This window comes from Leuciscus leuciscus (genome assembly GCF_965113295.1).
Source record: "Leuciscus leuciscus genome assembly, chromosome: 1".
In the NCBI taxonomy this organism is placed as follows: domain Eukaryota; kingdom Metazoa; phylum Chordata; class Actinopteri; order Cypriniformes; family Leuciscidae; genus Leuciscus; species Leuciscus leuciscus.
Genome location: NC_138725.1, coordinates 40,933,885 through 40,961,884, shown reverse-complemented (window position 1 = coordinate 40,961,884; position 28,000 = coordinate 40,933,885). Strand labels below are relative to the sequence as shown.

The 28,000-nt window shown below is 38.3% G+C and overlaps 2 protein-coding genes across 6 annotated transcripts; both read left to right on the top strand.

Annotated features, from left to right (window-relative positions):
* Positions 1–4: 4 nt before the first annotated feature.
* Positions 5–16,949, top strand: ilf3b (interleukin enhancer binding factor 3b; the record flags this gene model as incomplete). 5 transcript variants are annotated; one of them, XM_082180776.1, is made up of 19 exons in its annotated part: positions 5–143; positions 2,189–2,264; positions 3,421–3,650; positions 3,750–3,930; positions 4,023–4,170; positions 6,586–6,677; positions 8,116–8,211; positions 8,719–8,830; positions 9,047–9,144; positions 9,254–9,365; positions 9,467–9,580; positions 9,669–9,874; positions 10,141–10,293; positions 10,794–10,931; positions 11,062–11,205; positions 11,291–11,417; positions 12,670–12,717; positions 14,892–15,266; positions 16,175–16,949. In XM_082180776.1, the coding sequence occupies 18 exons, from the start codon at positions 2,262–2,264 to the stop codon at positions 16,306–16,308; spliced, it is 2,511 nt and encodes an 836-aa protein (XP_082036902.1). In that variant the 3' UTR covers positions 16,309–16,949. The 5 variants fall into 5 exon arrangements, with proteins under 5 accessions (XP_082036902.1, XP_082036904.1, XP_082036901.1 ...); XM_082180778.1 differs by lacking the exons at positions 5–143; positions 2,189–2,264 and having other exon boundaries at positions 3,415–3,650; positions 11,062–11,175; XM_082180775.1 differs by lacking the exons at positions 5–143; positions 2,189–2,264 and having other exon boundaries at positions 3,415–3,650.
* Positions 16,950–17,563: 614 nt separating this feature from the next.
* Positions 17,564–26,545, top strand: farsa (phenylalanyl-tRNA synthetase subunit alpha). The gene is made up of 13 exons (XM_082181564.1): positions 17,564–17,750; positions 19,161–19,298; positions 19,848–19,946; positions 20,037–20,155; positions 22,249–22,341; positions 22,515–22,643; positions 23,413–23,528; positions 23,634–23,718; positions 24,331–24,430; positions 24,538–24,706; positions 24,861–24,938; positions 25,829–25,943; positions 26,033–26,545. Exons 1-13 carry the CDS (start codon positions 17,604–17,606, stop codon positions 26,136–26,138), a joined length of 1,494 nt encoding a protein of 497 aa, XP_082037690.1. The 5' UTR covers positions 17,564–17,603; the 3' UTR covers positions 26,139–26,545.
* Positions 26,546–28,000: the final 1,455 nt, after the last annotated feature.

The window sequence follows — 28,000 nt, the reverse complement described above, 5'->3', positions numbered from 1 at the left end:
CGCCCTCTCCATTCATTCCCGTCTGTCACTGACGGGAGGATCTTATTGGTTCACTGAGATCACGTGTCCCTGTTCCAGCTTAGAGCACGCTGATTCTCTTCAGCTGCAGAATAGTGGACGGGCGCATCTTTGTCGCGGCATTGGTGAGTAGATAAAAACATAAATATTCTTAAACATTACATGGTTTCAAATGTTTTAGCTGCAAGTAACCCGATCTAATAATTCTTATTTGCTCTGAATGTGATGTTTCAACACTTATATGCAGTGAAAATGTATACATTTGTTCAGCAAACGGCTATGACTAACGTTAGCAGTTAGCACGCTAGCTCTTCATGAGTTTTACAAAAACAGCGAGAATTGAGCATTACATTATAATTTTGCCTTACATTTACGCCTTAATGTATAAACTAGTCTTCTATTTTGTCTCATTGTGTAGTTAAATGAGCATTCTGACAAAGTTAAATGAGTTTTTTGGGTGTTTTGGGGGAGGGTCACGACCATTTTATCTCATTCGGTATCTCTGGCCGTGTCTCAAACCCAAATGCGTATCTTGCTTAAAAATGCACGTTTTGGCGTCAATAGTTAGAGTTTCGTGCAAATCGTAATTTTACCATCAGGAATGACACCGTAAAGACCAGTGGATTTATTAAACGACGGTAACGTTAGATGTTTGAGCACACCGGTCCCCATTGTTTGGCTGCACTAAAATGGCCGCACACATCTGTGATGTATACTGCGTTTTCCCTGTTTTCTTCCACTGGTGTGTTCATTTTGATGCAATTTCACTGTGCGTACATTGAGTATGTAAGAGATACGTTTTTTTTTTATTAATCATATTTTTACTGATCTGGTTTAGATTTACGGGGTTTGTTTGGGCGTCAACAAGTGCTTGTTAGATATAATAGAGACATTATTGCAAATTAAAGTCTTCATAGCAATGAAGCAATAATATTTATTTTAAGTAGTACAGTGAAATGATCGTTTAGGTCTAATAATTGCAAAATTTTCTCTTCTTTTCACATCAATGCTCAGGTCATTTTCTACGCTTCATTGTAATATTTGGGGATATCAGTCTCACTGGTGCAAAATCCAAGCTTTTTGTATTATATGTATTGTTTTTTTTTTTGTTACTTTAATATAATGTAAAGGTTTTCAAACTGAGGTCAGGGGGCCTTGAGGGAGTGCTAGGGGATCTGTGAACAATTTTTAAAGCGAGAAACAGTGTAAAGATCGGGCAGGAAAATGTTATATATTGATAATCAATATTTTGATTAAAACCAATAATACAAATGATATAAATAAATAATACATAACTGCACAGCACTGTAGTGAATAAAAAATGTGCCATAGTAGGAACTAAATATTTTTTGCTCAATTATATATATTTTTTCACAGTATAAATTGGGTCTTTAACATGCAAATACACTGCTGCCTTTTACAATTTCAGATGGTTTTATACCAATAATAATAGTCTAGTTAGAAGTTGCAGAAGTGAAATGGTTCACTTGTGAATTGAGAGATCAACAAACATTTACTGACAATTCAAGGAGCTATGAATGACAAAAACATTCTGCCCAGATAAAAGGGTGAGAATGGCACTTGTGCGACAAGCATGTAGACAATAGCAGGAAATGAGTTTGAGGTTTCAGGAAATGCAAAAATTATAATGGCTTCAGGAAGTCACGTCAGTCATATGTTTTAATTGTATATCAGTTTTCACTCAGTCTGGTGAATAAAAAGGGGTTTCAGTTTCTGAGCTGGTTGTGCTGCATCTCTTAGACCTGGATGATATTATGGGGTGTATTGAGTCACTGTCTCCATGGAGATCTGAATATGTGATGCTCCTGTGCTCTGTGAACATTGGCAAGGATGCACACAGAAGGATTTTATGGATTAGCCTAGGCCTTGATTTTCGCTGATTCTGAAATCAGAATTGCTCTTACGGGGTTTGCACTTTATACCTCATTTGAATTTTTGCTTTAATGTTAACCAAGACAATTACAGACACTGTTTTGTATCATGGGAACTGCTTCCTGTGTTTAACAAATGTAAACATGACTATTTTGTTCCATATTTTGATTGAAACGGTCTTTAAAATAGCTGTGAAAGAATTTTACCATGTAGGTTTCAGCTGATTATAATGTATAAAGTATATTGAATGATGAAAACTGATTGTTTTTCATTACAGACCAACTGGAACAGCATTTCTCTGCCACATTTAGACCAACACTGCCAAACTGAAGAACTACTTTGTACCCATCATGGTAAAGTATACATATTTCAATGCTTCTACATTCTATGAATGCATGTCTGTTTGCTGATTTGAAGTCTCTCAATAATTGCAAATTTCACTAAAGCTAATTAACACTATCTAGAACTTAGAAATAGTAATAATATGCCTGAAAATACACAGCACACATCCACGCTAGTTAGGGAAATTATATAGGAAATTTGAAAGGTTTTTGTTAACCTGAAGCTTCAAGTATGTTTAGTAATGTTGAGAAGAGAAAAAGTGTTTTTGAAATATCTTTTGGTCAAAGGCTGTATTTGATCAAAAAAAATAGTAAGAACACTATCTTTGTAAAATATTATGATTTGTAATAACTTAAATACAAATATATTTTTAAATGTAATTTATTCCTGTGATGATAAAGCAGAATTTTCAGAATCATTACTCCAGTCTTCAGTGTCATATGATCCTTCAGAAATCATTATAATATCTCAATCTTTTTACTGTCACTTTTGATCAATTTAATGCATCCTTGCTGAATAAATACCCGCTTTAGCACCGTCGGGCCAAACTGTTCTCTTTGCTTAACCATTCCGTGGCGGTCCGGCTCTGCCAGTACGGACATGGTCTCATTTTCCACTGTGAGCCTGGTAACAGAGCTCTTTTGAATGTAATAGAAATGCAGTTGTTGCCCTGTTACCAGTTGTTGCCTTGGTAAAGCAAGAGTTTTCAGAGGATATGAGATGTAAATGGAGATTGCGTTATGGAGGATGATCAAATATTTATTTTACTTTTATAGTTAATTTGTTTACGTTGCTCAAAAACCATGCTTAGCCGGCTACAGAGAAAAACGAGTAGCCAGACAACAGATGCTCTCTACGAGCACAGTTAGCCAACAGCGCTGAGAAATCTGGGCAGAGAAGAGTTTGTAATCGTACTGTTCTGTACCAGGCTCAAGTGGAAATATAACTGGAACCATTCCTTACTGTTCTTAGAACCATTCAGCCCAACCGTGGAAAAACGGCTATAGTATTTATTTGTTTAAAAAAAAAACGTTTGAAAGGTAGTGTATGCGCCCATCCTTTTGGTTTAAATGAATGTGTATTGTTTATGTAATGTGTGCGTATATATTAAGGTATATAAATTAATGTAATGTATATTAATGTTTTTCTTTCTTTGTTTCCATGAAGCCTCCTCCTCTTCGTCATCGCTCCATGCGCATCTTTGTGAATGATGACCGTCATGTGATGGCTAAGCACTCGGCCATCTATCCCACCCAGGAGGAGCTGGAGGGGGTGCAGAACATGGTGTCCCACACCGAACGTGCCCTCAAGGCTGTCTCTGATTGGCTGGACGATCAGGAGAAAGGAAATACCAAAGGGATCACCTTGGAGTCCGATGGAGACGGCGAGAAGGAGACGTCAGTGATCTCTTAATTTCATTTTCTCTGTTGTGACTATATGATTAGTTATTGGTGTGAGTTAGTATCTCTCATGTAACTCCTTATTTTGTCCTCCAGTGAACCAAAGTCCATGGATCAGCCCACGCGTTCCCTGCGTGGAGTCATGCGTGTGGGTCTAGTTGCTAAAGGTCTCCTGCTGAAGGGAGATCTTGACCTGGAGCTCGTGCTGTTGTGCAAAGACAAACCCACCATCACCCTGCTGAAGAAAGTGGCAGAGAACCTCACTGTGCAGCTTAAGGTATACTTGCATCTGTAATCTTAACATTTTGAACATTGTCTATAAGACAGGATGTATAAATCATGTGGAAACCTCATTGATCTGTCCTGCAGCTCATCACAGAGGAAAAATATGACATTAAACCTTGTATCCGTGATGCCACCATTGCCATCAAAAGCTCTAAAGAGCCACCGCTGACCCTCACCATTCACCTGACGTCACCCCTCGTGAGGGAGGAGGCTGAGAAGCAGGCTGCCGGGGGTAGGTTTGAAATCACGTGCCTTATGGTTCCTCTAACCACCCCCACGACCCCAGAAACAGCAAATGCAGATGGGATGGACTCAGGCAGGGATATTGTTTATTGGGCCTTCAATGAAGCTTGGGGATGTTGTGTACAGGCTAGTCATGTGACACAGATTATGTTTACTGCCACCTAAAGTCTCACAGTTCCATGCAGCATGATGTTAAAGTGTTGACGGCCCAATATACAGTAACATAAGTGATGGGTAAAGCTTTAAATAAGACCCAGTTCCAGGAGAGTTTACTGAAGGCTTACTGAGAATTAAGAAACAAAATCACAAACCTTGTTGTTTGCATGTGTTCATATAATGGAGAAGAAATGGAACAGTTTGCATTGCAGCAAAAATGAGAAGCAGAAGTATTGTCGAGCTCTGGTTTGTTTACCAGGTCTTGTTGACAGAGACTGGACGGAGGGCAGGAGGGTTATAGATAATGCTAGACATTAGGTCAAAATGTAACAAAAAGATTAGACTCAATAAAATACAGCCTGATGATATATGGTCACAGTATCTCAACGAATCTGTAGTAAAGAGCATCGTGGGCAGACTTAAGTCTAGTAAAGAGCTTTTTCAGGGCTACAGTGTTGGACAGGGAACATACCGAAATAAAAACATGTTTCGGTGAGATAAAACAATTGACCTTTCGCTAAACCCTGCTTTGCAATCCAATCTTAGCTGCTTTAGCTGTTCTCCATTTTATCAGACAAGTTTCTGGTCTTTTCTGATGTTTGTCCATAGAAGTTCTGTCTGTTTGCATAATTTCTGTATGATTTTATCCAAAATATGGTCAAATGTTGTTGCTCAATCTTTTAAATTGACAAGTGCATTGGACTTGGTTTGTCCTAAATGAAAACCTAAAACATTAGTATTAATGCCTTTATTTGTGCCTAGCTTAATGTTAATTACTGAATGCCATGTTTATGATCTATTCTAGTTGTTAGAGAGGCGATATAAACAGTTTAGTCATCCTACAATCACTTTAAAAATAAGCTTCTCTCTTTTCTTTTGGAATTTTTGCTTTTTTAAAGTTATTTTACTGTAAATGTCTTTAAAGACAAATTACAGATAATTTCAGTTTAATCCAATCCTTGCAATCAAGTTTTACCACTTTTTGAGCACATTTTACTGGAAAAAAGAAGCCCAAATCTCGAATTGGTTCTTTCGAAAGAGAGATAACCAAGGGTGGCGGGGCTTAGCGAAGGGTCAATTGGGAGCAATTTTGAAGCTGAACTCAAAGCCTAGCCCTATCTGTGACCCCATGATTAGTGACGCCTGCCTTTGACCATCACAAGCCATCAGTTTTGCTGCAGTGTGGACTCGTTTTAATCATACCTCTTGTGTATCTGACTACTGCTGCCTGTGGTTCAAAATCTGATTCTCTCTGTCAAGCCTTCTAGTTTGTCAATTTTAGGGACGCTGGACCTTTGACCAACTGGACGCTCTCTGTCTCGGAAGGGGCAAGGCAGTGCACCCAGAAAAACAAACAGGGGGGCGAGGGGGAGGGGTTCCCCCATGTCACACCATCACACAAATGACCTAAGTTTTCACTGATACATATATTATATTTAGCCAGACAAGAACCTCCCAACAACATTCACTCACTGTGCACCTTCATGCCTCAAAATACAGCTGCAGGGGTTCTGTTCTAAATCATAGTGAGCTGCCTACCTAGACGCCATCTATAGGTGAAGACTGTTTCAGTCAGTTGGCAGGAAATTGCTGTCAAAATCTTTTGTGGTTAAGGCTATTCCAGAACTTTGCATACATTTATGCATTTTGACAGATGCTTTTATTCAAAGCGATATGATGGTTTTATGGCGAGCTCAGTTAATTTTTTTTTTAGATGTGGTGATCACATAAAGTGTAATTTTATATACAAATATTTATTTTATCCATTATCGTTAAAATGGTTCTGTCTTAAACAATATTTCTGAGTACTGTGTATTTTGGTACTTGCACGTATTCGAATAAGCTAGAAAGCTTTAAATTGAAAATAATTTGATTTGAACGATCTCTAGCCTACTAAATGCTTTTTTGACTTATTATATGTAAAACATTTAAAATGATTATGCTTTTATAAAAAGTCAATATATTTTTGTTAAAAATAAGGTAGGAAACGACTAGATTAATCCATTTTATTGTCAAGTGTCGCCTCACTTGGGTTTGGAACAGAGCCGAATGCTCCGCCCACTTGTAGGTTTCTGTCCTTGCTGTTGTGTACTTGCACAGGAAGGGTTGCTTTTGTTTGGGGGGGGTTCCCCGTCCTCTCCCCTCCACTGCCTTTGGTAGGGGTCATCTGCCTCCTCCCCCCTGGCCGTGAGACAGAAAAACCCCTTGGTCAAACTGTACCTTGTCTTCTTATTCCACCTGCCAATAGAAACGCTATCAGTCAACGATCCCCCGGATGTACTGGACAGGCAGAAATGCCTGACTGCCTTGGCGTCCCTCCGCCACGCCAAGTGGTTCCAGGTTTGCATCTTGTCTTTATTTGTCTTCTAGTAGTTGAGTTTGTTTTTAATTTTGTATCTGTGTTAACCTTATTTCATGCTGTATTTTTTTTTTTCAGTTGTTTGTGTGAATTTCTTTTCAGTGTATCTGTAGATTTTATTTATGGGAGTGTATTTGCCTCTGGTAAAATGTCACATTCTTGCTGGTTAGGTTTGAGTTGCGTTGCCAAGGACATCTTTGTCAATGCTGTCTGACTTCTGCCTGGCTAATTTAACTAAGTTTACTATCACCTCGATAAACTGTTTATTGCCCTTTTGACATGTCATCAACTGCCACTTTTACGGTCCAGTTTAATACTTCATGTTTTTGATCACCTTAATTTTAAGTGTAAATATTTTAATGCAAATGTCGGGTGCAATATTTCTGAAGCCAGCCGCGCCGTTTGACACTTGACTTGTCGGTGAAAACCATGACATGCAAGGAAAATCAGAACGGGATGATTTGTCCCGCCAAGTCTTATGGTTTCCAAAAAATTAAACGGTACGAATGTACTATCAACATAGATAATAATCAACATAGATAATAAATAATTGCAGGAATAATATAAAAAAAGTATTACTTTATTTGTATTGCTAAATTATAATAGTATTACTTTTCAGTATTACTGTTTTTACTGCACTTTTATCAAATAAATGCAGCCTTGGTGAGCATAGGAGACTTCTTTTTTGAAAACATGAACAAATCTTACTGACCCCAAACTTTTGAATGTGAATATAATTATCCATAAAGCACTAGATAATTAAGAATGAATAGTTGCTTTTATAACTTTACAGATCAAATAATAAACAGTGATTTGTGATATGCTGTCGTTCCCTTTGCTAAACAAGCTGAGATGTTATGCCACAAATGTTGCCTGCTAAGCTTTTATTGAACTTGAAACATTATTATAAGCGTGAGATGTTTTACTGCAATACCCTGCAAAAATCTCACATTGTTTTGGCTTTGTCAGCTTTTTTTCATGCCAAAAAGGAATATTGCACCTTTTCCGCCATTTTAGCATATTCATGCTTTCATTGATGCCCTGCAGTGCTTTAAAAATGCAGCTGCATTTCCCAGATCCTCTAGAACATTCTCACTTCAATCAACTCATATTTAATATCTAATCAGAAGGCCAGCCTCAAACACGAGCTCTGTTGTGGTGTTCATCTCTTCAGCATAATGTATTTAATCTGCTCTCTTAATATCTGTCATCTATGTAGCTTCTCAACTGAGTAATTGCTTTTTTTTTGGTGTACCTCTTAATCATTCGTCACCTTCTTTACATTAATGCTTATCGACACCTTATTCAGTATCGGCAAATCTCACCCCTTTTGTTTGTTTGTTTATTGCTTTGGTGTTGTGCCACATTGAGTCCATGAGATAAACCGGTGGATTGTATCCCTCCTGCTTTTGTCTCTAGGCCAGGGCTAATGGGCTCCGCTCCTGTGTGATCGTCATCCGTATCCTTAGGGACCTCTGTGCTCGTGTTCCCACCTGGGCCCCTTTGCGAGGATGGGTAAGTACGAAAACAACCTGAGAACATAGGGATGACCAATGTTTTTTTTAAACTGCAGCTTAAGCTGGTATAAATTTATGCATTGTTTCCATTGTGGTGCAAAACAGCGCTGCATAATAGAAAATGGGAGTTCATTCTAATCAGACAGCGGCTGCGTCCAAAATCACATGCTCTGAGTTGTTAATTGTTTTGAATAAGTAATTACTTCACGACTGCTAAAAGAAGTGTGTTCTATATAGAATGAGTGTGTGTAGTATGAGTGTAATCCGGACGTACTACATTCACTATGTAGTTATCATGTGACCTATCAAATAATTTTGATGAATTTATTTCGTTACAATTCACATGGATATTTAATTTTCCATGTAAATGTGTATTGTAATTGACGATTTGAGAATTACCTCAATTTTAGCTGTAAGTGTTGGTCTTTTTTCCTTTATGAATAATATAAGCAAACCTTTCATTCATATGTTGGCATCCATGTAATGCTGCTCTTGTTTCTTGAAGCCCTTAGAACTGCTGTGCGAGAAGGCGATTGGCACTGGGAATCGGCCAATGGGAGCAGGAGAAGCGCTCCGCAGAGTTCTTGAGTGTCTCGCATCTGGAATCCTCATGGCTGGTAAGAATCTAAATCTTAACATCTAAAATAGATTACAAAAACAGTGTCTGTCTGCGTATGGCAGTAATGCAGTATAAGAAACCATTTTGAATCCATTCAACCCCTTTAGCTGTGAAATTTACTGGTTACTGTTGTTGTATTAACCAGTCATCATAATGATTGATTGAGAAGTATAGCATACTACAAAAATGCTTTTGAAATTTTGTCTGCTTTCAGATGGTTCAGGCATTTGTGACCCTTGTGAAAAGGAAGCAACCGATGCCATCAGTCACATGGATCGCCAGCAGCGGGAGGACGTCACTCAGAGTGCTCAGGTTTGTCAATAAATTATTCAGCTTTTTTTAATTACATTTGTGCATTTATTTGTTTAGAGATCTCGTTTGAGCTCTATGGGTGACATTTGTCGTCTTTTTTGATTGACAGCATGCCTTAAGGCTTTCAGCTTTTGGACAGCTGCACAAAGTACTTGGAATGGATCCGCTTCCTTCAAAAATGCCCAGAAAACCTCGGAGTGACACTCCTATTGACTACACGGGTAAGATGGAGTGTGGAGCTGTGGATATTTTTCATTACTTGATGGATGTTTTTGTGTGAAACTTGATTTTTTTTTGTTTTGTGTGTGTCTTATCTGCATAGTTCAAATCCCACCCAGCACAACCTATGTTCCTCCAATGAAACGCCCCATGGAGGAGGAGGAGTCCACTGATGAGAAGAATCCAAACAAGAAGAAGAAGAAATTGCAAAAGAAATGTAAACGTTCTTCATATGTTCATAATTGGCTTGTGGTGGAGTTTTGCACACATTGCACAAAACACTTAACTTGTATTCTGCTGTTCAGCTCCAGAGGAGAAGGCAGAGCCGCCACAGGCCATGAATGCCCTGATGCGTCTGAACCAGCTGAAGCCGGGTCTACAGTACAAACTCATCTCTCAGACCGGGCCTGTCCATGTGCCCGTGTTCACCATGGCTGTAGAGGTGGACGGGAAGAACTTTGAAGCTTCTGGTCCCTCTAAACGCACTGCTAAACTTCACGTAGCTGTCAAAGTAAGAGACTGATGAATTATTTGACTTGGTCTGAAACACACTTTTTTTTCTTTTCTTTTTTTTGCCATAAAAGCTACATAATTTTTTTTAAATCAATAAATTTCTTGATTCAGAATCTTTCAAGTGTAATAATGACTTTCCTGTTTAACAGAAGTATTAATCATATTGAAAATCAAATCTGTGATTTTTCTTTTCTCTTTTTTTTTCTTTTAATTTTTTTACAGACCTAGCAGAAACTGAATTTTGTTTTTTAATTCCTTCTCCAGGTCTTGCAAGATATGGGTCTGCCAACGGGAGTGGAGCAAAAAGTAGCTGAACAGGTGAAACAGGAGGAGCCAGTGACCACACAGGAGACTTTGCCCCCAGTGACCCAAATGGAGCCAGAAACGGTGCCCACTTCAGAAAGCCCCACTGATGAGGTATTTAAGATCATCTTTATAATATGAACCCAGATAGTGGCTTATATGGACATGTTTGTAATTACTACAGATTACACTACATTTTATTTTTGGAAAATGATTAGCCTAATAATGACCAAGCAATTTTATACCATGGTCTGTCTGAATACTGTATTCTGATTGGCTGGAAGGTGTGCAATAAAACTGTTTAATGCACAGGTAGTCAGTTTAATTACCATTCTATATTAATGTGCTGCAAAAGTGAATTTTTTTAATATTTATAATAAATGCTGCTCTTTTGAACTTTCTGTTCAAAGAATGTTTTGTCATTACTGTTTTTACTGTATTTAAGAGCTTAAGCTTTTAAATTGAATAATTTACTTTAATTGTCATGTTATTCATGAAGGAAAGTGCAAATGAAACTTCATTATGATTTAATTTGGACTGGTTAGTCACATCAAACCTCCAGTGTTGTGTGTTATTGGGTATTATAAGAGCTTGTTTCTTCTTTGCTCTCTCAGAGCGCTCGGCAGCAGGGACCCATCCTTACAAAACATGGAAAGAACCCTGTCATGGAGCTCAATGAAAAACGCAGAGGACTGAAGTACGAGCTCATCTCTGAGACCGGTGGAAGCCACGACAAACGCTTTGTCATGGAGGTGAGGTCACGTCGTCAGAGATGCATTTCTAGTTTACCTATCGCTTCCTTTCTAAGGTCGATTTCACATCACAGATTCATTCTAGGCCGATAAAATATCCATGCCTTCTGTTTTTCATTCCTGCCTCCAGGTGGAGATCGACGGACAGAAGTTTCAGGGTACCGGGTCCAATAAAAAGGTGGCGAAGGCCTACGCCGCACTGGCAGCCCTGGAGAAGCTCTTCCCAGAGGGCTCCAACTCAGAGGCAAACAAAAAAAAGAAAATGGCTCCAATGGTACATCGTTGTTATTCTGTGTTCAGTGACATTGAAATCTCCTCTTATATATTCTCTCTTTAATGGTCTGATTTGGTGGCTGCAGCACCCCACTGGATTTGGGATGGTGAGTGGGCCTCCTGCTGACATGATGGCCAATCCCAGGGGCAGAGGGAGAGGACGTGGCAGGGGCCGAGGCCGGGGATTTAACAATGGCGGAGGATTCAATCAAGGTACACCAGTGCTGTCTGCAAGCATCACTTAGTTTTAAGGATTTGGACAAACCTTAACCGTAAGAGACCCAGTGTAGCAGAATTGCAACGTTTGTATAAAACAAATACCTAATTTTCACAAAAAATGGCTAAAATCTACACACCAGTAGCTGTCACTCTGAAATGTATCAACAGTTTTAGGTTACACTTTATTTTAAGGTGTCATTGTTACAGTGTAATTATATATTTAAGTACAATTAAATCAGCCATGTCACCCTGTAGCCCAAGACCGGTTGCCCACTGAAGCTAAGCAGGGCTGGGCCTGGTTAGTACCTGGATGGGAGACCTCCTGAGAAAACCAGGTTGCTGCTGGCAGAGGTGTTAGTGAGGCCAGCAGGGGGTGCTCACCCTGTGGTCTGTGTGGGTCCTAACGCCCCAGTATAGTGATGGGACACTATACTGTCAAAGAGCACCGTCCTTCGGATGAGACGTAAAACCGAGGTCCTGACTCTCTGTGGTCATTAAAAATCCCAGGATGTCTTTCGAAAGAGTAGGGGTGTAACCCCGGCATCCTGGCCAAATTTGCCCAGTGGCCTCTGTCCATCATGGCCTCCTAATCATCCCCATACTGATTGGCTGCATCACTGTCTCCTCTCCACCAGTAAGCTGGTGTGTGGTGGGCGTTCTGGCGCAATATGGCTGCCGTCGCATCATCCAAGTGGATGCTGCACATTGGCGGTGGTTGAGGAGATTCCCCCCTTCTATGTAAAGCGCTTTGAGTGCCGAGAAAAGCGCTATATAAATGTAATGAATTATTATTATTATTATTATTACTATGTAATATTAAGCAACTACATGTACTTACTATAGGGTTAGGGTAGGATTAGGATTTGGTTGAGGGTTAGTTGCATGTAATTATGCATCCATAGTTATTACTATGGCAAGTACATGTAACATATGTAACAAGGACACTGTAAAATAAAATGTTACCCAATTTTAATATCATCTGCCACAATTAACACTTTTGGAACACATTTATCTATTTACAAAGTATTTGACGTCAATTTTTTAAATTATTATTTCTATGTTCTATGATGTGGAAAGGTTTACATGGCCTGAAATTTTGGGTCTCTGTGTCTATTTAACACGCCCATCCTGCACTGTTTGTGCTATGAACATAAGTTCACCTCAAATTATGTCTAAACTGCTTTGACAATAAAACAAAAGTACTGTTGACTTGCATTTGAACATGCATATTCTTGTCCTCTTTCAGGTGGATATGGGACGTATGGATATGGCGGCAATAACAACTCTGGCTACAGTGAGTATCTTCCTATTTGTCTCTGGCGCCATTGATTTTTACTTCTTTACATTTTAATTTAATACCCATTGTCTTTATTTATATCCTAATTAATTAGTTTCTAGCCATAAGACTTGTATTAATGGCACAAGTTATTGCCATTTTAATTTCCTCAGTTATTTTTGAATTTCTCTCAAGTAAAGAAATCTGTGCACATAGCCCTGGATGTGTTAAAACTGCTACACTAGTTGTTTTTAGGACATTTTGGATGATGTCTTTGAGTTTATGTAGGTATCCGTTATTGTATTTTCCTTTTTGATTTTACATTTCTCTGCTTTGTTGTGCCATGGGACGCAAACTTTCCTCGGCGAAAAACGCGAAATGTTCCCAACATGCCAACGCCACTCTTTCTGAGGAAAGCCGCCTTGAGGGTGACCGGAGCAGAGAAATCTAAAAAAAAAAAAAAAAAAAAAAGCACAGAAAACTATCGTTGACCTTAATGATAACTGATTTACATCATATGCCCGGTGACATTTGTCATGGCATGCCGAACACAGAAGACGTCTAATTCTGTGCTTCTCTGCTCTGTCTCACCCTTTAGGTGACTTTGTCTCAGACTCCTATGGCTACCACGAGTTTGCGACATAAACCGTCCTGTTTTCAATAAGCACACAAACGTGAAATGAACAATAGAGACCGAGGGGGGAAAACACTGGTTTCCCGCATTTTGAACTCGTTTCCTCGTGAAGTATCACCCACAATCTCACCTCAAAAAACCTGCACCCACCGATCAACTAACACTGTGGATGTGAATGGGAGTTTCTGCCTACAGTTGCTATGGGAAATCTGACTCATTATCTGTGCCACAATCAATGAAGTCGAGTAGTCTGATTGGCTGACGGATGGTCACATAAGTAGCGGACTGACATTTCATCATGACTGTATCTTCACTGCAGCTTTGAATCACTGTATAAGCCATTTTTTGCCGACAGTTTAGTTGTTTTTCCTGGAATAATGTTCCCGATGGATTTTTTTCTAAAATATTAAGTAACTTCTATACATTGCCATGTTTTTAATTGTTTTTTTCAAGTTTATTTATTTTTCTTTTTTTAATTGTGGTGAAATCCATTGTTTGTGAATGAGTTGGCACAGATTTTGAATTTAATTCTGTGAACCATTGAACAAACGCAGGTATATTTGCTGCATTTTTGTTTTTTCTAAATTGATGTTTGTGGATTACTTTATTTTTTGCAATAAATTTGAGTTACTTTACAAACCTGTGATATCTATGTAAAGTTTTTTTGAATATTTCTTGAAAAATAGATTTGCATCAGGTTTAGGAAAGATGTTTTTTTTGTGGGAAGTTTTAGCTGGTGTTATGATTGAATTGAGGCTCTTTGCCAAATGTTTTGGCAGAATGAAAATTTCAATCAAAAAACAAACATCATATGCAAATACATAATATATTGGCGCAATTACTTTCAGACCACTCGCTACAAGTTTTAGAAAATAAAATTAGTGCAAATCCGCGTAGGCTTTGAGCGCACAGAATTTCTTCAACACTGCAATGTCGTGAAATGACCTCACACTCAAACAAAACAAATTCAACATGGAAATATGTCAATAAATACAGTTAAATGCATTCTACTCCACTTTCCTGCAGTGCTTTAATCCTGTAGTGTTAAGGTTCATGTTCAATTCAGAGGTCAAGCCAGTCTTCTACTGGATATCCGTCTTATGTGATACGAATTCGCAGGTCAGAATTCAGCAAACTTTGTAGCAGTGAAATGTGAAACGGCTTTGCATAAGCTTACATTTTTCCTGCATTTCGCATTTGCATGCATTTGAATGGAAAGAAAAGTACAGCGGTGACCGTTCCATTGCCATAAAGCCAGAAAATGCAGATTAGTCTGTGGTTTTATTGAACCTCCATTGTTCATCCAGTCAATGACGCAAAACGTTAATGTCCTATCCCACAGTTTAATTTTTGTTAACGTTACATTAACATGATGACTCTGTATGGATGTTAATTTTGTACAATGTTGCATTGTACAGCAATATGTTTTTAACCTAAACTTTAAAGCCCAATAAAATGATGATTCTGTAAAAGCCTTCAGATTTATGATGTGAACTGAATTACAATTAATGTCCCTCTGAGCAGTGTGTTTAACTTGTACTCTGTTATTCCGCTTCAGATTTCTATAATAACGGAGGGTCTAATGGCGGATCGGTGTCCTCGGGTCCTGGAGCGTCGGGTCCAGGCACAAACACGTCTTCTGTCGGAGCAGCAGGAGGAGCGGGCGGTTTTGGCTCGTATTACCAGAGTGACGGTGGCTTCACCTCCCCTACGGGAACCCCCAAACCACCCATTAAGAAGCCGCCCATGCACCAAAACAACAAGCCTCAAGGACCTGGAGCAGGACAAGGGGCTTCCTTTGGTCCGTACGGCCAGGGCTTCGGACAGAAGAAAAACTTCGGCCCGGCTCAGGGTGGTGGAGGAGGAGGAAACTTCAACTACAGCACTGCTTATCCCTCACAGGTGACCGGAGGACAGGACTACAGCTATGAAGGTGATGAAAAATTTGTGATTTATGCTGCTTTCTCATGCTATCAGAATTAACTTAAATATGAGTTTCCTAGTCAGAATTTATTTAGACCTGTACGACCTATCAAGTTGTATTTACTACTGGGAAACTGAGAGATAATTTTGATGCCCAAGTTATGAGGGCAGTAAATGACTTGTCAATAAAGTAGTGCATATTTACATATATGAATAATATTTGAAGCCTATTGTAGGTTTTATACACCGTTATAATGGCATGTATTTGACCGAAATTCCAAGATGACTATCTAGATAGCGAGGTGAATGATTATATGGTTGTCAACGAATGAGACGCTACATTTTTATTAAAAATTTAATATTTTAAAGTCCCCCTGTAGTCAATATTTTTTATCTCTTAAAACTCATCTTTGATCATCAAAAGTACAAATTTAAATGGTTTTCCTTTAAGAAAAAAAAAATCGTCATGACTTAAAATAGCTTGAATGTAACTCTGCACCCTTGCCTCATTTAGTATACGCGGTCCTATGAATATGCAAATTAGCCCCGCCTCCACTCACACCAGCTCTTTGGTTCACTGCAGTTTTAAGGAGAAAATACTCGGCAATGGTGTTCACAGGAATTTGTACATGGTTTGTCTTAAAGCATATTAAAAACACCACATAGACATATAAACAACATTTAACAGGTTGATTTTCACCACAGGGGGACTTTTAGCTTTAATAAGATTAAGGCAAGAATAAACCTGGTGTCCTCCATAATCCCTATTCTTTCTGACAACAAAGCACTTGAACACAAGAAGCTAAATTACAACTTCAGGAAGTTTCCGATAGCACGTGAAGGCAATATTAGTGAGTCAGGGTAAACAAAATTGTGGTGTTTTACTGTTTTCTAAATTCTAATTGTTCTGCCTCATAGGTTACAACAACCAGTCAAACTACAGCTCGCAGGGCGGAGCCAACCAGAATTTCGGCGGTAACCCCGCTTCCTTCAACAGCGGACCAGTAGGGTACGGCCGGGGAGATCCCAGTATGAACTACCAGTATCGATAAACCTGCCTTCCTTCCTGTGTGCGGTCCTGCACCATCACTTCCAAACAAGGAGCATCATCCTTTCTGATTCTATCGTTCTTGATTTTCTTTTGGTTTCTATCACCAACATCTGAACTAAAGCAAAATAGTGGTCTCTAAACATTGTGCAAAATAGTGTATTTCCATGTTTCTTTTGAAGTATGTGTATTTTTATTTTAGTTTAGTTACTTTAAATCTGTGAACAAACCCCCTAAACTACTGCCCTCGAGAGGGACATACGAACCCAAAGCGACGCATGCGAGGACCTGATATTTGTTAACATGCAGTGACGGGACACGCAGTCCTTGAGTGATTTTAACCATTCAGACATGTATAAAGATGCATCGTCTCAAGCTGTAAATCGTTAGGTTCATGATTTGTTTTTTTTCTTCCTCTGTTTGGCCAGCTACATTTCATGGTTTTGCCTGTAATCATAGGCTTTTCTTTTAAATTATGAATGCACATGTGACATTGTTTTAAATGGTTACGTGATTGTGAAAGTTGTGACGTGTCGGGTCGTTGTAGCGTTTGGCTGTTTTTGGGTTGGGGGACCTTTATTTTTCCGAACATTGTTTGTTTAAAGAATGTGTGGTGTTTGTAATAAAGGATTTTATTTTGGAGGATTTCTGATTTCTGTGGTGTTTTTGAATGCACTTCTCCAGGTATTTGGGTTATACATGTATTTACAGAGTTGGGTCTAAAAGTCACATTGAAATCTACCCTTCAAGATTTAATAAGTACATTTAAATGTAAAAATAAAGTTTTAGGATATAACAGAATATTTTTAAAGTTTGAGCCCATGATTGAAAACTCTGGTAATGATAATAATGAAAATATTTTCAAAATAATAATGATAATAATGCAATATACAGAGCCACTAAATATACAGAATATTTTTAATAAATGTTGACACGATTGAAAACTCTGATAATTATCATATAAATCAAAGGTTTAATAAGAAAACCAAGCTGCTCTAAATAAACAGATTTATTTTCTTGACAAAGGTTTTTGGACGCCACAATTGAAAATTCCGGTGATAGTAACAGTAGAATTAGTAATAATGTTAATCTTCAAAAGTGTTATAATAAATTCAGAACTGTTTTTAATAAAATAAAGGTTTGTGGGCCATGACTGGAAGCTGGTAAATATTGAAATATTGTCAGCAGAGCAGCTCTACATTGTTTACGGTAAAAACAATTGTGTGCGGTTTTGTTACTGTGGTTACGGCTGTGTGACGTCATGTCCGTTTCCCCATCCGAGCGCAAGGCGACTCCAGCATGGCGGACACCGGGCTCTTGGAATCGCTGTTACGGCTAGTGGAGAAGGTCGACGGCGGCATTGACAGCCAGGATGTGGCCGTGTCTCTCGGCGTGGATCATCAGGCGATCGTCGGCGCGGTGAAGAGTCTGCAGGCGCTAGGAGAGGTGAGGAGATCCCGCAGCAGAAACACGCACTGTCTGATGCAACAGCAGCGCAAATGATGAGACCCATTCAACCCGCAGGATCTATAACGTTACTAACCTGAAATCATGCGATTATAGTTAGAACCGAAAATATTTCTATCTATCTTTAAATCTGTCTGTCTGTCTCTCTGTATGTATATCTATCTATCTAAATATATCTGTCTATCTTTAAATCTGTCTGTCTGTCTCTCTGTCTGTATGTATGTATATCTATCTATCTATCTTTAAATCTGTCTGTCTGTATGTATGTATGTATATCTATCTATCTATCTATCTATCTATCTATCTATCTCTGTCTATCTTTAAATCTGTCTGTCTGTCTCTCTGTCTGTATGTATATCTATCTATCTATCTCTGTCTATCTTTAAATCTGTCTGTCTGTCTGTCTGTCTGTATGTATGTATATCTATCTATCTATCTATCTATCTATCTTTAAATCTGTCTGTCTGTCTGTCTGTCTGTATGTATGTATATCTATCTATCTATCTATCTATCTATCTATCTCTGTCTATCTTTAAATCTGTCTGTCTCTCTGTCTGTATGTATATCTATCTATCTATCTCTGTCTATCTTTAAATCTGTCTGTCTCTCTGTCTGTATGTATATCTATCTATCTATCTATCTCTGTCTATCTTTAAATCTGTCTGTCTGTCTGTCTCTCTGTCTGTATGTATATCTATCTATCTATCTATCTAAATATATCTGTCTATCTTTAAATCTGTCTGTCTGTATGTATATCTATCTATCTATCTGTTGTTTTGTCTGTCTGTCGTTCTATATGTGTCTCTATGACCGTAGTTCAAGTTCAGTTTTATTTAGATAGCACGTTTACAATGGCCACTAGGCTGACCAAAGTGCTGGCCTGTACAGAACAAGATTAAAAGAAGAAATAACATGTAGAAAGAAAAAAAGTGAGTAGCAAAACGTTAACTATATAGTATATATAGTATAGTAGCAAAACTGTATCTATCTATATCTCTCTATAAATGTTTCTATATGTATTTTGTATCATATATATAAGATACCGTGGTCACCGTGAATTTGCCAAGTAAGACATATTCGTGCCTGGAACAACATTCCTGTTAAAAAACAAAACAAAACAAAAACACATCCCTAAAATCAGAGGGAAATGATATGTGAATCACACTGATGTAGAAGCACTTAACCCTGGTTGTAAGCCTACATTTGACATAAACTGTTAACTTATCCCTCAAATCTGATTGGTTAATCATAATGTTATTATTATCAGAATGTTATTGTAGACCAAGAGCATGTTGAGCATGTCACGTTCATATATTTATATATATATGTATTGATCTTCTATAAATATGTGATTGTTTATGTGTTAACTTGGCTGAATGATGTGTTCAGGTGATCTCGGCAGAGCAGAAGTCCTCCAAACACTGGGAGCTGACAGGAGAGGGGTGTGAGATCGCGGAGCAGGGCAGTCATGAAGCCCGAGTGTTCAACGCCATCCCTGCCGAGGGTCTGCCGCAGAATCAGCTCATGGTGAGAGAACAACATTATCTATAGGTGTATCACACCATCATGTGCTGGATTTGACCTGTATGAGTATGAGTATCATTGAGATGAATCTCAGGTCAAGGTCATATTTCACCTCAAAATCAAAATTATATATTTTTTCTTTTATACGATTATTAGATTATATTATTTTCTATTTTTATTAAAACACTGTTAGAGTATTTCTGTTAAGTACAATTAGACGTATACATCATGGAATTATTTTTTATACCGAATTCTTTAAAAAAAATCCTTTTGACCAGACAAGGTGATTTTCATCTCTCTTTTACAGTGATGTATATGAGATTTTAACATTTATTTTCTATTGTTATTAATATTATTATTATTTTGCATAACAGTTGAAAAAAAAAAGCAAAATATAGTCTTGTTTCTTTCTTTAGATTTTTTGCTTTAATAACATATATACGATGACTAGGGTTACCTATTAATCCTGTGAATTCAAGACTGATGCACATACATTGGTATGCATGTATATCTAGACCTGTGGAGATTTTATAATGGGCTTTTTCCTTTTAGAAAATGCAGAGCGGGAAGGTTGGTTTCAGCAAAGCCATGTCCAACAAATGGATCCGTCTGGATAAAGCTCACGAGGGAGGACCGAGAGTCTTCAAAACCGTGAGTTACATGCAGTGCGGCACAGATCATGAATTAAGCCCAGAGACCTATATCTCAGTGTGTTATTAATGTAGTGTGTGTGTCTTGCAGGTGGAAACCATTGAGGATACAGTAAGGGACAAACTACAGCTGGTGCAGAAGGGACAGTCGGCAAAACTAGAGGAGAAAGAAAAGAACGAACTGAAGAAAAGGAAACTGCTAGCGGAAGTGTAAGAGAGCGTTGAGTTGCTCAAGTTGTTCATCAAAGGCCTTGTTTACTCCTGGTATTAAGATGCGTTTTGGTCGATCGGATCACAAGTAGATGAGAGAGACACATCCTCGTTTACATCTGGTGTTTTAATCCGTCTCTTTTGTCCACTTTCAACCACTTCTGTCCTGTTTTCTTCCAGGGGAGGGTCTATGGGCCGGGAAATTTATGTTTTTTTGTTGTTGTTGTTTTTTCCCAGATTTTTTAATCTAATTGACAATATAAGCTTGCGCAATTTACGTATGAATGCGCGGAGATGATGGAAAAACATATGGAGAACAGCAGCTTCCGTTTCTGCTATAACAGCCGAACACTGCAAGTGTGTGTTAGACAAGGCCGCATTAATGCACGGGCTTACCTGGGCTGAAGCCCAGGGGCCTCCCAAGTTCAGGGGCCTCCCATGTTCAGGTTCATGATGAGCTGAAAAGGTCAACATTTTTTTAACTTGTCAGATTTTGTTGCTGTATGTCGCTAATCGCTTGTGGGCGTTGGTAGTGCTGTCGCTCTAATGTTATTGTTATGGTGCGTTCACACCAAACGCGAATAGAGCGTCTGGCGCGAGTGATTTCATGTCAGTGCAAAGACGCGTTTACGCGCGTCTAGATGTCCCGCGGCGCGAATGAGGCGGCCACATCTATACAAAACACCATCACAAGTGATATTATACAACTATATAATTTTAATTTGACTACGAATTAGGCTCAAAAGAAACAGTTTGCTGTTGGGAGAGTGTTTTTATATTACCACACACAGTGTTCAGGGATTAAATCATTTACTAGATTAACGATCGATCAATCTACAAATTAAACTCACTCATACTGACATAAATTACTAAAACGTCATCCGAATTTGACAAATAATAAATTGTCTTGTCCCTAATAGTCAACATAATGCAGGGGAAACTGTAAAATGAACTGCAGCAGTGCTAAACTTGCATCATAAAACTACAACACTCGAACTATAAATGTATGAATTAAACTCACTGAGACTGAGACTCACTGAGACATCATAAAACTACAACACTCGAACTATAAATGTATGAATTAAACTCACTGAGACTGTCGACAGTTTCTTTTCCATGCATTATTATATCCATGTTTGTGGTTAGTTACAGTCAAATCATATAAAACAGTGAAATCGCCCTTGAACTCTTCTGTCTTGCCTGCACTCGAGACGGTGACGGGAGCTGAGCTCCACTGAAAGGCTTCTTTCCTATTGGTTGTCGCTCGCGAAAATCGCTTCTCATTTGCATAAAGTTGAAAATTAGTTGCTGTGTGTGGTTGTTAAATGAAGTGTCTTGTGTTTATGTGCTCAGTGATATGTTAATAACAATATTAAAATTAAAAACAATATTAAAAAACTAACTGTTGTAGGTCTCGAAAGAAACTAATGCATTTTGTGATGTAGATTACCTAGATAGGCTTTTACACTTTTTTTAAATGAGACTCTATAAATCGAGGGGATGGGGGGCCTACAAAACCTCTCAGCCCCGGTGCCTAACATTAGGTTAAGGCGGCTCTGGTGTTAGAAATCATGAATGGTGAGAGAACATTGTGCTTGGTATGTTTTTCATCTTCAAACCAAACTTGGGTCTTCAGTCGGCAAAGTTTAAATCCCGTCTGGCAAGAGCTCTTCCCATAATGTTTATGCGTTAGGTCAGTATGCGGTTAGCAGGCGGTCTTTAGTGTCTGTTCGACCACATGAGCGTTTGCACGAAAGCAATCCGGTCGAATGTGTTTTCGACTACCTCTGGAAGTGGTCGAAAGTGGACAAGCTCAAAACGTTTTAGACCCCGTTCACACTTGTATTTAGCGTCGTCCACTTGTGATCCGATCAACCAAAACATATCTTAATACCAGGAGTAAACAGGGCCTAAGATTCATTTAGTGTGTTTGATTAGTCTGCGAATGATGCAGGTTATTATTTATTATGTGCTACATGAGCAGTAGGAGGCACTACAGCTCAATAATGATCTCATCTCAGGTCAAATTTTTGTATGTAATATATTCCTTATTTGTCTAAATGAATTCCATTATAAATTCTGAATGATTTTAGGACGGTTAAGTCTTACTGGATCACTAAAGGCAGCAGCTTCAGTACCACCATCACCAAACAAGAGACAGAACTGACTCCAGAGATGATCGCCAGGTGAGACCAATCCCATTCTTCAAGGAAAATAGGCTGAAAAACACCGTCAGATGCAGTTCACTTCTTGTGACTTATGCTGGGTTTTTAATATCAAAAAGCAGAACACTCAATTGGGTTTCAAGGACACTTCATAAAAATGAAGATGTTGTCTTTGGTTGACTTGTTTCTTTCAGTGGCAGCTGGAAGGAGAAGAAGTTTAAGCCGTATAATTTTGAGGCGATGGGTGTTGCTCCAGACTGCGGTCACCTGCACCCGCTCATGAAGGTCCGGACACAGTTCAGGCAGATCTTCCTGGAGATGGGGTCAGTCCTTCATGCTTACAAAACACTCTTTACCTCAGATGAGAAACCTAGCAGATTTATTTGTTTGGTCACCATGTTATGGACAAAAGGATTTCACTCATTTATTTTAAGTTGTGCATTTAGCAGACGCTTTGATCCACAGAGGCTTACAAAAGCAGTTTATATATATTAAGAATATTCGTAATATAAAACGGCAGGTGTTTGGACAACTAGATTAGGAAACAAGCTAGAGGATTTTTTTTGTGTGTGTGTGTAAGTGCTTTGTCAGTGTTTTAGTGGAGCAATGGTAGTTCCATGTTTTTTTTTTGTTTTTTTTTCAAGTGTGTTGCAGTATCATATAAATACCATTTGTTAGAGTTTCTGTGGGTCTTAAAAATATCTTTAAAAAGTCTTAATTCACCCTTACACAATTTAAAGGGATAGTTCACCCAAAAATGAAAATTTTGACATCCTTTACTCACCCTCAAGTTGTTCCAAACCTGTATGAGTTTCTTTCTTCTGCTGAACACAAACGGAGATATTTTGAAGAATGCCTGGTTACCAAAAGTTGATGGACCATTAGCTTCCATAGTATTTTTTTCCTACTATGGAAGTCAATGGGGGCCGTCAAATGTCTGGTGGTGTTTATCAATACAAGTACAATGGTATTACTGTTGAACTGAAACTTAATAGTTAAATGTAACAACCAATTGTGCCTTCATACAAAACTTTTTACTCCATACCAGTTTTTGATCTTAGATCATTAATCTACAAGCATATTCCCCTACAGATTCACAGAAATGCCCACCAATAACTTCATCGAGAGCTCCTTCTGGAACTTCGATTCTCTGTTCCAGCCCCAGCAGCACCCAGCAAGAGACCAACACGACACCTTCTTCATCTCTGGTGAGAGAAGTCCTCCTCTGTGCTGTCCTTGACCTGCACGAGTTTAGACCGCTTGCTGTCAAAGCATGTTTTTCTGGTCTCAAATGAATTGTTTGTATTTCTCAGACCCAGCGCTGGCTCACGAGTTTCCTCAGGAATATCTGGAGAGAGTGAAGAAGGTTCATTCTGAAGGAGGTTATGGATCACAGGGGTAAGACGAGTGCCATTCATTTATTTCCAATGTCGTTTATTTACACAACCATTTAAAAGTTTGGGATCAGTACGATAAAAAAAAAAAATGTTTTAAAACTTTTATTCATTGTGAAAACATGAAACTGATCAAAAGCGACAGTAAAGACATTTATAATGTTACAAAAGATTTATATTTCAAATACATGCTGTTCTTTTGAACTTTCTAATAAGCAAAGAATACCTTGAAAATGTATCATGGTTTTCAAAAAAATATTTAGCAGCACAACTGTTTTCAACATTGATAATAATCAGGAATGTTTCTTGAGCATCCAAATCATCATATTAGAATGATTTATGAAGGATCATGTGACACTGGAGTAATGATGCTGAAAATACAGCTTTGATCACAGGAATAAATTACATTTTAAAATATATTTCAATAGAAAAGGTTATTTTGAATTGTAATAATTTTTCACAATATTACTGTTTTCAGTGAATGTTCAAAATGATCAAATAAATGAGCCTTGGTGAACAGAAAAGACTTATTTCAAAAAACATTGAAAATCTTACCGACCCTAAACGTTTGTGCATTTGTAGATTTGTAATTTTAACTTCTCAAATCAATTGTAAGATACAAGTATGACTGGAAGATTGAAGAAGCTCAGAAGAACCTCCTGCGAACACACACCACGGCAGTCAGCGCTCGGATGCTGTATAAACTCGCGCAGCAGGTGAACACGCACGCACACACACACACACACACACACACACACACACTCATGGCCTCACTCACTGCCCTCTTACTTCAGATCTCACTCGTCTCTGTCGTTCCTTCCAGGAGAAGTTCACACCAGTGAAGTACTTCTCCATCGACAGAGTTTTCCGTAACGAAACTCTGGACGCCACTCACCTGGCGGAGTTTCACCAGATCGAAGGCGTGGTGGCTGACTACGGCCTTACCCTGGGGAACCTCATGGGCATCCTGCACCAGTTCTTTACCAAACTAGGTACTGCACTCCTTGCTTTTTACAAATAAGATCTGAAAAGAAAATATTCTTCTTTTTTATGTGTATAATTAGTATGATTAGCCATTTACAATGAAGGAGGATTCCTGAATATTCCAAAGATTTGCGATCATGATTTTGAAATATTTTACTCCAGGAATCACGAAATTGCGTTTCAAGCCAGCGTACAACCCCTACACTGAGCCAAGTATGGAGGTCTTCAGCTATCATGAAGGTAAAACTCTTCATGTGAAGTGGTATGTGACTGTTTATGTGTGCTATATGCTACGTTTATATTGCTAAAGGTACAATTATTAAGTCTTTCATAGCCTGCTGTTTAGTAAGTATAGAATAACTGAAATCAGGTATAGGATGTAGAATAATAGATGAAGTATGAAAAGATGAAATGATAGAACATTGAATTATTTCAAATGAAATCGTAATGCAATAATTCACTATTTTCAGTTTAGTATTTTGGAAGCTAAACTATATGATTGAGTAATAAAATAGCATTGATATTGTAGTTGGCATGAAACAGAAATTTTGCTTTGGTAGGCTGTAAGGCTCTTTGAATAACACTAATAATTAGCTGAAGTCATGTGAAACTCGGTCAACAAAAATGTCTTCATACAGCAGTTATAGGCGATCAGTCACCGCTCTGGAACATTTGTCAGCCAATCAGAATCAAGATTTCAACAGCGGCATGGCAAAGAGTGCAGCTGTCGGATCCCGGACATCATAACTCATTTTTTAAATAATCATTCCTTGTTGAAAAAACGACATTACTCATGATTCGGCAAAGAAAACTCCACCAATCAGAGAACTGCGATAAGCAAAGAGAGTGCAAAATAGTTAAATATTTGTATATACATGCTTATTTTGCAATAAACTTAAAATATTTAGTTTTTTATATAAATTATCAATTTAAATACTGTGTATTTTTATATATGTATATATGTGTGTGTGTGTGGTCTTATGATTCAGCTTGCAGCTTCAATAGGAAAAACACTTCTGGAACTAAGGCAATGAAAAGTGGGCGGACTCTGTTGCCCTCTATAGGCGGAAAGCTAACTGTCTGACCCAGTTCAGCATCATAAACCCTTTGTCTCTCTGAATCTCTCTTAGGTCTGAAAAAGTGGGTGGAGGTGGGTAATTCTGGGGTCTTCCGGCCTGAGATGCTGCTGCCCATGGGTTTGCCCGAGGGGGTGTCAGTCATTGCCTGGGGTCTGTCCTTGGAGAGGTGCGTCAACTCGCACATATAAAATTGCATCGTTTGCATATAAAACCTCAAAGTAAAAAAAAAAACAATTTTTTTTCACCCACCTTCAGGCCCACCATGATCAAGTACGGAATCAACAACATCCGAGAGCTTGTGGGCCACAAAGTGAACCTACAGATGGTGTACGACAGCCCTATATGCCGACTGGACTCTTAAATGACGTGCACTCAGCATTTGGATTCATTTGTTCTCTCATGACTCATCTGCATAGTTATCGTCCATTTAAGCCATAACACACACCCTGAACTATATTTTGCTGCTCGGGTATTAGTTATGAGGACCGTGTTGAACAGGCTGACGTCAAAACGGAGGAAAAGATTCATGTCTTTGCATGAGGAGCGTCACATGGACCTTGTTACAGTGTCACCGCCTGATATAGAAATCCCTACTGTCCCCCACTTGAATCATATATATATAAAATCTCAGTTGATTTATTGTCTTTTTCCACGACCCGTTTTTTAATGACAGCTCTGTAAAAAAAACATCCACCCAGTTTGTTCTCACAACCCAGAATGCAATGGAAACTATTGCGATGTTAAATTAAAAATGTTTCAAATCTCCAATATGACTTCATTAATGGTTGTTTATTCTGAAAGCACAATTCATTTCAATGTATGAAATGAAACAGCATCAGATCCCAGTACACCACTGTTCATCTTTATGGTACGTGTACGTTTGTAAATGCCGGGCTCAAGAGGTCTGGATAAGGGTCTTGGGTCATTTGTGTAAATCCAGTGAAGAGGTTTAAGCTTTCTCCGTGCAGATTAATCTCCCTGTTGGTTAAACGGAAGAATCCGTTTGATCCCAGTGTTTCTATGTTTGACCACAGGGTGTAACAGAGTTTTAAACAGAATTGAAAAAATGCACGTGATGTTTAATGTGTAGCTATGAGAAGGGGGACCAATGAGATTTCACTGTGTTGTGTGGGCGGGGCTAACCAATGCAGTGCAACAAGTGGTTTGAGAACTGGTTTTGAAGTGCATCAAAGTGGATTCGCATGTCAACAACACAAACAAAATTCTTCCTGTCTCAGCTACAACTAGTGTTCGAGGGTCAAAGTAGGCATTCACGGGGAGCCAATGAAGACCATGATGCAAATTTGTTACACTTTGTAATATCTGAAAAAAACATAATAGTGGCACTTTAAATTAATTTACCACTATTCATTTTGTGATTCCAGAACTTTCGAGAACAGTATGTACTATGTTATGTTTAATATAATTCATTTAAATATTTTATTTAGATATATTTATTTGAATTAATTACATTTAATTTCACTCATTTAAATATATAACTTTGTAAGTTTCCAGAGGCCCCCAGGTTGAGAACCACTAGAGTCAAATTTAAATTGATTTTTCTGCTAAAGGTCTCTTTTTCTCTTCTTTGGATGTTCTGTGCCTTTTCTAAGTGATATTTCCTGGCAGCATTGATTCGGTTTTAGTTGATAATGACGTAAATGTTAAGCTGTATGTTTTATCTCTAGGGTACACTTGTTCCTTGTAGTCAAGTTCCATGAACAAACTAAATAAGATTAGTGGCACTAATTCCATTTTATTTCAACAAAACTCATGGTTGGAAATCAAGCTGCTTCCGTGATCTTTTCATGTCTCTGCATCTACCACTTGTGTGCTACACAAAAATTACATAAACACACACGACTGTTCAAAAGCTCAGGATTTATTTGAAACAAGTATTTTGTAAAGCTATAAAAAAAAAATTCTGTCACTTTTGCTCAGTTTAATGCGTCCTTTTAAACGTTTAAACTTATTTCAAATAAAAATATTTGATTTGCAGGCTTTGAATTAGCGTCCGACAGACCGCTTACACCATGGAAACATGGCTTCCGTAATCTCTTCATTTCCCAGCATCTCTTGTAGTTGGCACACATAATATTATGTAAAAGCACATGTGGAGAGGATGTTGGCTGAGGATGAGCTGGTTGTTAAGACGGGATGAAGCTTTGAATCTCAGAGGAAAGCAGTTTGTGCAGAACTCTTTTACCACTGAAAAAACTATTT

Coding starts and splice junctions, on each gene's coding strand:
- farsa (XM_082181564.1), top strand. CDS start 17,604: ATGGCGGACACCGGGCTCTTGGAATCGCTGTTACGGCTAGTGGAGAAG. Junction 19,299..19,847: donor TGCCGCAGAATCAGCTCATG/GTGAGAGAACAA, acceptor TTTTCCTTTTAG/AAAATGCAGAGCGGGAAGGT. Junction 22,342..22,514: donor ACTCCAGAGATGATCGCCAG/GTGAGACCAATC, acceptor TGTTTCTTTCAG/TGGCAGCTGGAAGGAGAAGA.